At 35.5% G+C, this 9,600-nt stretch overlaps 1 protein-coding gene across 1 annotated transcript; it reads left to right on the forward strand.

The window, feature by feature from the left end:
* The first annotated feature begins 213 nt into the window (after positions 1-213).
* On the forward strand, positions 214-3,235 carry LOC125476999 (acetylornithine aminotransferase, mitochondrial-like). The gene is made up of 3 exons (XM_048583724.1): positions 214-767; positions 1,411-1,848; positions 2,560-3,235. Exons 1-3 carry the CDS (start codon positions 375-377, stop codon positions 3,091-3,093), a joined length of 1,365 nt encoding a protein of 454 aa, XP_048439681.1. The 5' UTR covers positions 214-374; the 3' UTR covers positions 3,094-3,235.
* Positions 3,236-9,600: the final 6,365 nt, after the last annotated feature.

Consider the following 9,600-nt stretch of genomic DNA (forward strand, 5'->3'; position numbering starts at 1 on the left):
GGTTAATTGTCCAGACTCCATAGAAGCTCAGACATAAATGGGAACACGACCAATCACACAATGACACAAATATTAAACTTGTAGCAGAATGAGACCCGCTCCTCCTTTCCCGTTATATTCTCCCTTCAACACCGGCGTCCAACTAAACATTCCAGATGCATGGATCATGGATGGGACTTCTCTTCACATCTCAGAGTTTCAGTCTGCTTAAACCATACGACCTTATACGACGACGGTTTTGTCCCGCATCTGAAACCATTCATTCATCTTTACCACCGGAATCGAATTTGTTCCTCAATTATCTGTTTATTGAATATTTTCCTCTCACAGAAAACGCTACATAAACCGACGGTTCTGTTGCACACGAAGCGCCAATGGCAATGACTTCTCTCCATCTTCTCAAACCCCCAATTTGCACCAGAACACGAAGCACTCGTGTCCCGATCAATGTGGCTGCAGCGCGTGGGTGCCTTAGCGTGGACGCAAACGCAGCAGATCCATTGAAGGCTGCGGTGGTGGTCGGGAGCCAGGAGGTTCTGGAGGCGGAGCAGAAGGTGATGGTGGGAACGTACAAAAGACCGCCTCTGGTGGTCTCCAGTGGCAAAGGTTGTAAACTGTACGATCCTGAAGGGCGAGAATATTTGGATTTGTATTCTGGGATTGCTGTCAATGCTCTTGGACATGGGGATCCTGATTGGATACGGGTTGTCACAGAGCAAGCCCATACTCTTACGCACGTCAGCAATGCCTTCTATTCCATCCCTCAGGTTAAATAAAAAACCGAATTTGTACTAATATTAAAAATCGAATTACACTGATAATCTGGTATGGGGTGTTTGGATTATAGATTTTCAAAGTTATGTAGAACTTAGGCTAAATGTGTTAGAAATGCATTATAAAATTGGATAGAGTGACTTCTGCATCCTTTGTTTAGTGCATCTCTTTGTATTTTTAGTGCTCTAATTTGTAGTGTTTGAGTTCTTCGGTTGTAGTGTGTTTTTAACGATTGAGTCTAAATTAGCCTATTGATACTTAAAAGAAGGCAACGATTTATAATGATATGTAATTTATTGTGATTAGTTGTAGTATAATGATTTATAATGTTTAACATCAGCTCTTTTAACCATTATATGTGATGTGACGGGTTCGCCTTTCCTTTTAGAATATAGAATATTTATCACTCAAGCTGTAATATCTGTCATACATTGTTGCGTAGAGAAAACCCTGGTTGCACTCGATTTGTTTTTTATTGGTTCAGTGACCATGCATGTTGAGTTCTGAACGAAGCTTCTTCAATTAATGGGATATGATTGTGGGATATAATTTCAAATCTTTTCTTGTCAATATAATTTTTTTCTCTCTAAATTATCAGTTGCTTAGTCAAACGGCAAATTAATGTTGTTACTTCAGGTGGAGCTAGCAAAGCGTCTGGTGGCTTGCTCATTTGCTGATCGTGTCTTTTTCTCCAACTCAGGAACAGAAGCAAATGAAGCTGCCATTAAATTTGCAAGAAAGTTTCAAAGATATTCTTTCCCTGATAAGAAAGAGCCTGCAACAGCAGAATTCATCTCCTTCACCAACAGCTTCCACGGAAGGACAATGGGAGCTGTTGCTTTGACGAGTAAGGAGTATTACCGGTCACCATTTGAGCCTGTCATGCCTGGAGTTACTTTCTTGGAGTATGGAAATATTGACGCTGCACGAAAACTAATTCAATCTGGAAAAATTGCTGCCGTGTTTGTCGAACCTATCCAGGGTGAAGGTGGCGTCCATAGCGCAACTAAAGAATTTTTGCAGCCGTTGCGCGGTGCTTGTGATGATTCGGGGTCACTACTGGTCTTCGATGAGGTAGGAAGCTTAATCGCAAACTTTACATGCTACTCAGCTTGTCCAAATAATTATTTAAGTTAGTAGTACGAGAAACTGGTTGTTATATGAATCTATTGGATCAGTCTCAGAATAGGTACATAAACAATATATACGTTGAAGAATACAAAATCTCACGAAAATTGATAAAATTACATATAACTTATATTGAATGATCAAATTCTAATCACACCAAACCCCTAAGCCTTGTATTGTGAATGCGGTAAGATGCAAGTTGGTGGACAATATATGTGTAGTTATTAGTGGGCAGCTGACTCGCGTCTCTCTAAAATCTTGACAATATGTATATGAAACTAGTTTAATTCAAAATAAGAATGGTTTTGGACCCATATGGAAATAGCTTGCGCTTATGTGTTGTGAGGAAATCTTACGCTTCATGCTTAACTATGGCTGCCCGGAATGTAACAACGTAGCACTGATCAATTTGCTAGGGTACAAAGAGCTTAGAGAACATATTCTGAAATTCTCGAGTTAATCCTAAAATTTAGTACTTTGGATGTTGGTCACTTTTTCAAATATCATTAATTACGTAGGTCATTTTAGAACGAACTAATAGTTTGTACTCTTATGAATTTGCTTAAACCAAGGTAGAAATATGAACTGTACGTGATTTTGTACCATAGAGAATTGTCAATGTGGCAAGCACCTTAATTATACTGTTTTAATTCCTAGGTACAATGTGGCTTGGGGAGAACTGGTTATCTCTGGGCGCACGAAGCTTATGGTGTAGTCCCCGATATAATGACGCTGGCCAAACCTCTTGCAGGAGGGCTTCCCATGGGAGCTGTATTAGTCACCGAAAAGGTTGCTGCTTCAATAAAACATGGGGAACACGGAAGCACATTCGCTGGAGGGCCGCTTATTTGTGCTGCAGCCCTTGCCGTTTTGGACAAAATCTCAAAGCCTGAGTTTCTATCGAGTGTCTCAAACAAAGGTCGGTATTTCAAAGAACTGTTAACAAGGAAGCTGGGAACAAATCCACATGTGAAAGAAGTACGTGGTTTCGGGCTCTTTGTTGGGGTAGAGCTGGATGTATCTGCTTCAGCGCTTGTGGATGCCTGTCGAAATTCTGGCCTGCTCATAATAACAGCGGGAAAAGGAAATGTTCTCAGGCTTGTGCCCCCATTGATTATCTCTAAGCCAGAATTGGAGCATGCGGCTGATATTTTGCTTGAATGTTTGCCAGTCCTTGATGCCTCAGATTGAAGTTAAATTAACTGTCACCATTTAGTTTTGAGAAGTGATTTTCTCACTCTCTTTTTCTTAACTACACTCTTCTCTTTCGTCCTAGCCTTTGATTTCAATAAATCAAGGGACAAAACCAAGTGGAGGAGTACAGAAGGAGAGATCGTAAGTGTACGTGGAAAACACTAACCTTTAGTTTTATGTCAGAAATGTAACATGATTTTTATTTGCACCCTATATATTTAAAGTACAAAATGTAGCCTATATACACCACTGGTTCGGAATCCCACATTATCAGGTTCTAATCCATGTTAAATCATTCTAATCAGTCGTTGACGCCAAAAAACTATCTAATTAGCCAAACAATCAATCAATCAATACTGTTAACGAAGTCTAAACACGAGTGACATCAACACTCCAACAAAACTGGTTCCTTATATAAAAGAAACAAGATGGATCATAATTTGGCAGCAAAAGGCTAAGAAGATCGGTCAAATTCGACGAGGACCATATATACATTATCTTAAGCACCACTTGATAACTACAGGGACCAAATTAATCGATCGTTTGGATGACATAATTGTCACCCTCTAAAAAATATACATTACAAAATTCTTATCCACACACTACTACTGTAAGGACAATACATGACAAATTTAAACAACATCATAACTTCATAACCTAGGAGAGATGCTACTGAGGCGAGGATGAGAAAAAATCTCATGTGATGCTGGTCTTGTTAGGCGGCAGTGTTGAGTGGTAAAAAGCTCAGTTTATAAGATGAATGCACTCAAATTCGATGAATATACCTGCTATCTTTTAACTGAACTCTTTTGTTACTCAGCACTGACATGTTAGAACTTACAAGAACATGCATAGGCACTAAACAATTTCTCAAGAAAGCCTAGCTATGCTGCCGAGTTTCTATTTGCAGAGCTTTTTTTCCCCTTCAACTTCAACCAAAGACCTTAAGATATAAGGTAAAAAAATTGCAAGGTATATGTAACTCGACTTGACATTAGCCTGGTCACTTATAGCCGCAATGGAAGTACCATAGGTAAATGACATAGAAAACATGGCAACCCATATCTCCAGATAGAACGGAAAATTATACACGAGATATGAGATCACGAGTATGGATGAAGAAAACGAAAGGAACATTGTGTAGGCGTTTCCAGTAGTAGCCAAAACTGACCTGCCGGCTAACTTGTCCTCACTCTTGGTGTTAGGCTGTTAGCTATACCGAGTTTCCTGCCAAACACCACCAGGAGGATTCAATCCCGCTGTGAAGGTTGCGGCAGCAATCAGGGTCGCCACCACTAACAGAACGCTTCTTATGTCGGTTTCCGAGTCTCGTTCTGGATTATACTGAAAGTGTTTCAGCAGTTTGGAGACAGATTCATGAGGTGGGGACTGTTCAACATTCATTGCAGCCATTGAAATTTATTCGCACTAGCAGTCACTACTATATAGCAAGTGTTAAGAAGAGGAAACTAATTAGGACAACTACTTACGAATGGGATCTATCTGCCTTCCCCTCTTTACTTTAAATACAGGAACATGCAAGCAATTCAACGAAAGTTTTTCTTTCGGAAAAAGAAAGACAAATAAAAGTTGTATTGTGGAAGCCGTCTCTGTGGAAAAGTTAGTCTGATGAAACTGGTGTTCGACAGTTGTACAAGTTATTTAAGTCTGTTGTCCAATGGCCACTTTCGCCCCTAGAGAAAATTGATAAGGTTCATTATATGGAGGGCCGGATCCTCTTTGTGAGAATTTTCGGACATCTTTCAATCACATTCGTTCATCGTATATTGTACGGTCAGTTTTCGTCAGGTACTGTTTATATTCAATTTTAAATAAAAAAATTTACAATAATTTCTGACCGCACAAAGTACAATAAATGAATGTGATTGAAGGATTTCTAAAATCCGAGGATCCAGCAAGCATCCTCTCTCCATTATATTGTTGTGACTTTTAAGCCAAGCCAGTCAACTGAAGTCCTCCATTATGCGTAGAAATTGTGAATTTTTGTCCTTGCATTACTGCTCAATACGGGTGAAAAAAATAAACCGAAAATTCCGAACCAAACTTAAAACATCCCGAACCGTTCGACCTCAAACAGAATGTATTGATCCCAAAAAGTTTGGTACAGAATTCGGGATCCTATATGCCTTCGTTGGTAATCCCGAAACGAATTGAAACATATTTTATAAATTAGGTTTATAATTATGTGGACTATCAGATTGGTTGTAATTTAATTTCAACCATCCAATCTAACTTAGGATTTTAGTCTCTCACATTCTGTATGGAAATGGAAACAACCCATCTCCTCCGCCTCTCCCCAAATGAACCCAAACATATTTTATAACATATGCAATTTTAAATCAAGTTTAGAAATTATATGGACCGTCTCAGATTGTTGTATGAAAATGGATTTGTATATTTCCTTCTTTTCATACATTGTAAAGTATTTGTATGTTTGTAGAATCCCTAGATTATTTATAGAATGGTCTGTAATAATATATAATCACCGTTTTGATATACAATTTGCAATTTACCATCGGGCATTTGCAAATTGCAATTCACATGAAAAAATTACAGTTTCAGTAACTTTGGATCATATGTATAGTTTGTACTATGTAGTATTAATCTTACCAGTCAGTATTAATTTAATCTTCACATTTCTGGAAATTTTTCACTTCTTTCCATGCTTACTGCCATTCATAGTTTTGTATTTTAATCTTCACGGTTAACTGATAAGTGTTTTTCTTCCATCGCAGGCACTTGATACTTTCAACACAGCAAGTAATTGGTGAATTTGGTGACTGATTGGGGACTAGGTTAGTTTTCTATGGAATGTAAATATGTTGCTCTTTGAATTTTTTGCTTTAAAAAAAAAAAAAAAAATTAAAAGTACGATATTCTTTAAGATGAGAAGAATAGGTACAAAATAAGAATATAATGCATAAATGGGTCTCGATAAAATTCTTGTCAAAAATTTCAATCCAATCAAAAGAAAAAAGAGTGTCTCACACAAATATAACTATCCTCAACTAAAACACACTTGAAACAATTCAGTTACTTTGAGTTATTTTCTATCAAGCTATCTAAAACCAAATCCGCGTCGTCGAACCATGATACCTCGAGCTGTCTTCTAATACCTGAGTGAGCCAATCTGTGAGCAACATGTTGCTCTTGAATTTAATTTGGTGAATTTGGATTGTGAATTGAATTGAAAACGTTGAATTGATTTGGATATGTTGAATTGACTTGGAATATTGGATTGATTTGACTATTTTTATTTTTATTTTTATTTATTTATTTATTTTTATTTGGAAAGATATAGCTTAGTGGTTAGATGTTAGATTAGGAAGTAGATAGGGTTCAAATTCACGCCGAAATGCAATGACATAACTCTTTCTTACTATTGTGGTAAAGCATTACTTGCGAATATTTGTAAATTAAATTGGACATATGTGAATTGATGTGGATATATGCTGTATTGATGATTGTGATACATTATTGTGCATTTTTAGAATGGACGGGTATAGTAGCCAATTTAGTACATCAACGGTCTCGGTCTTAGGAAAACGAAAACAAACAAGCAGTAGTACAAAAACACATTTGTGCGACGGAGCAAATTACATTGTGCAAGGACATTTTCCGCAACGTTGACAACTAAGCGTCGCTCAAGGACATTTTGTGTGACGAAGCATTCTGTCGTGCAAAATAGTTTTGCGCGACGAAGCATTTCGTCACTCAAAACTGTTTAGCGCAACGAAGATGTACCTTCGTCGCGCAATGTTTGGAAAAAAAAAAAAAGGCAATAAAATCCTGGTTTGGCACCAGAAGATTGCTTGATGGACCAAATGCGTTGTGCAAAGGGTTTTTGCACGATGTACCAACCAATGAGTCACACAAAGGATGTTTGCGCGACAAAACAACCCCGTTATGCAATGGGTTTTTGCGCGATGGACAAATGTGTCGCGCAAACACCCTGTGCGCGACGTCGTTGGTCCGTTGTGCTATTTTTTGGAAAAATACGGTAATGTTTCGCGCCAAACAGCATGTGCAATGCTGTAAAAAATTGACGATCAAATTAGTTCATTGTATTCATATAGGGTCAAGGAGTGTAGCTTTAAAAAATCATCAAAATCAGAGTTAAAATAACCGTTCAATTGTGATTTTTTGTTTATAATCTTAGAAAAGTTTTGTCCCGTTACTTGATCTATGAATGTTTGTTTTTTGCGATTTTTGGCATATGTGATCTCGAAGTATATGCAAACAAGTTTGACGGTTGGATCTTTGAAACTAGTTTTGTAGAATTCATATCCCATCAAAACAATAGATTAACTAACATTTAGAGTTTATTTATACTTTTATTAAGTATAACATAAGATTTTGTGGTATCCACTAGTGTAATATTTTAAATTCAAGATCAAATTCATTCATTGTATTCATATAGGGTCAAGGAGTGTAGTTGTAAAAAATCATCAAAATCAGACTTAAAATAACAATTAAATCTTGATTTTTCATTTATAACCGTTGAAAAGTTTTGTCCATTGATCTTTGAATGTTTGTTTTTTGCGATTTTTAGCATACGTGATCTCGAAGTATATGCAAACAAGTTTGACGGTTGGATCTTTGAAACTAGTTTCGTAGAATTCGTATCCCATCAAAACAATAGATTCACTAACATTTAGAGTTTATTTATACTTTTATTAAGTATAACATAAGATTTTGTGGTATCCACTAGTGTAATATTTTAAATTCAAGATCGAATTCATTCATTGTATTCATATAGGGTCAAGGCGTATAGTTGTAAAAAAATCATCAAAATCGGAGTTAAAATAAAAGTTAAATCATGATTTTTCGTTTATAACTGTCGAAAAGTTTGTCCCGTTACTTGATCTCTAAATGGTTTTTTTTTTTTTTTTTTGCAATTTTTGGCGTATGCGATCTCGAAGTATATACAAACAAATTTGACGGTTAGATCGTGGAAACTAGTTTCGTAGAATGCGTATCCCATCAATATAATAGATTCACTAACACTTAGAGTTTATTTGTACTTTCATGAAGTATAATATAAGATTTTATGGTATCCACTAGTGTAAATATTTTAAATTGATAATCGAACTAGTTCATTGCATTCATATATGGTCAAGGAGTGTAGTTGTAAAAAAAATCATCAAAATCAAAGTTAAAATAACAATTAAATCGTGATTGTTTGTTTATAACCGTCGAAAAGTTTTGTCCCTTTACTTGATCTCTGAATGCTTATTTTTTTGCGATTTTTGGCATATGAGATCTCGAAGCATATACAAACAAGTTTGATGGTGGGATCGTTGAAACTAGGTCCGTAGAATGTGTATCTCATCAAAGCAATAGATTCGCTAACACTTAGAGTTTATTTATACTTTCATTAAGTATAACATAAGATTTTGTGATATCCACTAGTGTAAATATTTTAAATTGACGATCGAATTAGTTCATTGTATTCATATAGGGTCAAACAGTGTAGCTATAAAAAATCATTAAAATCGGAATTAAAATAACCGTTAAATAGTGATTTTTCATTTATAATCGTCGAAAAGTTTTGTCCCATTACATAATCTTTGAATGTTTGTTTTTTACAATTTTTGGCGTATGCGATCTCGAAATATATACAAAGTAGTTTGACGGTTGGATCTTTGAAACCAGTTCCATATAATGTGTATCCCATCAAAATAATAGATTCACTAATACTTAGAGTTTATTTATACTTTCATTAAGTATAACATAAGATTTTGTGGTATCCACTAGTGTAAATATTTTAAATTGAAGATTGAATTCATTTCTTGTATTCATATAGGATCAAGGAGTATAACTGTAAAAAATCATCAAAATCAAAGTTAGAATAACCGTTAAATGGTGATTTTCGTTTATAATCATCAAAAAGTTTTGTCGCGTTATGTAGTCTTTGAATGTTTGTTTTTGTGAGTTTTGACATATGCGATCTCAAAGTATATACAAATAAGTTTGATGGTTGGATCGTTAAAACTAGTTTCGTAGAATGCATATCCCATCAAAATGATAGATTCACTAACAATTAGAGTTTATTTTAGGGAAGTGTTATTGGCACTGCAAAAATCTCATTCTACACTCCTCACAAGTGTATTTTTCTTTCTAAACATAGAAAGTTTGGAGTGTAGAATGAGAATTTTGGAGTGCCAATAATAATTCCCTTATTTTATACTTTCATTAAGTATAACATAAGATTTTGTGGTATCCACTAGTGTAAATATTTTAAATTGAAGGTTGAATTCATTCATTGTATTCATATAGGATCAAGGAGTGTAGCTGTAAAAAATCATCAAAATCGGAGTTAAAGTAACCTTTAAATCGTAATTTTTCGTTTATAATCGTCGAAATGTTTTATCACGTTACATAATCTTTGAATTTGTTTTTTTTTTTTTTTTTTTTTTTTTGACTTTTGATATATGCAATCTCGAAGTATATACAAACATGTTTGATGGTTGGATCATTGAA

This window comes from the organism of the source record quoted next, unplaced genomic scaffold (genome assembly GCF_019419815.1).
Source record: "Pyrus x bretschneideri cultivar Hongxiangsu unplaced genomic scaffold, Pyrus_bretschneideri_v1 Contig20, whole genome shotgun sequence".
NCBI lineage: Eukaryota > Viridiplantae > Streptophyta > Magnoliopsida > Rosales > Rosaceae > Pyrus > Pyrus x bretschneideri.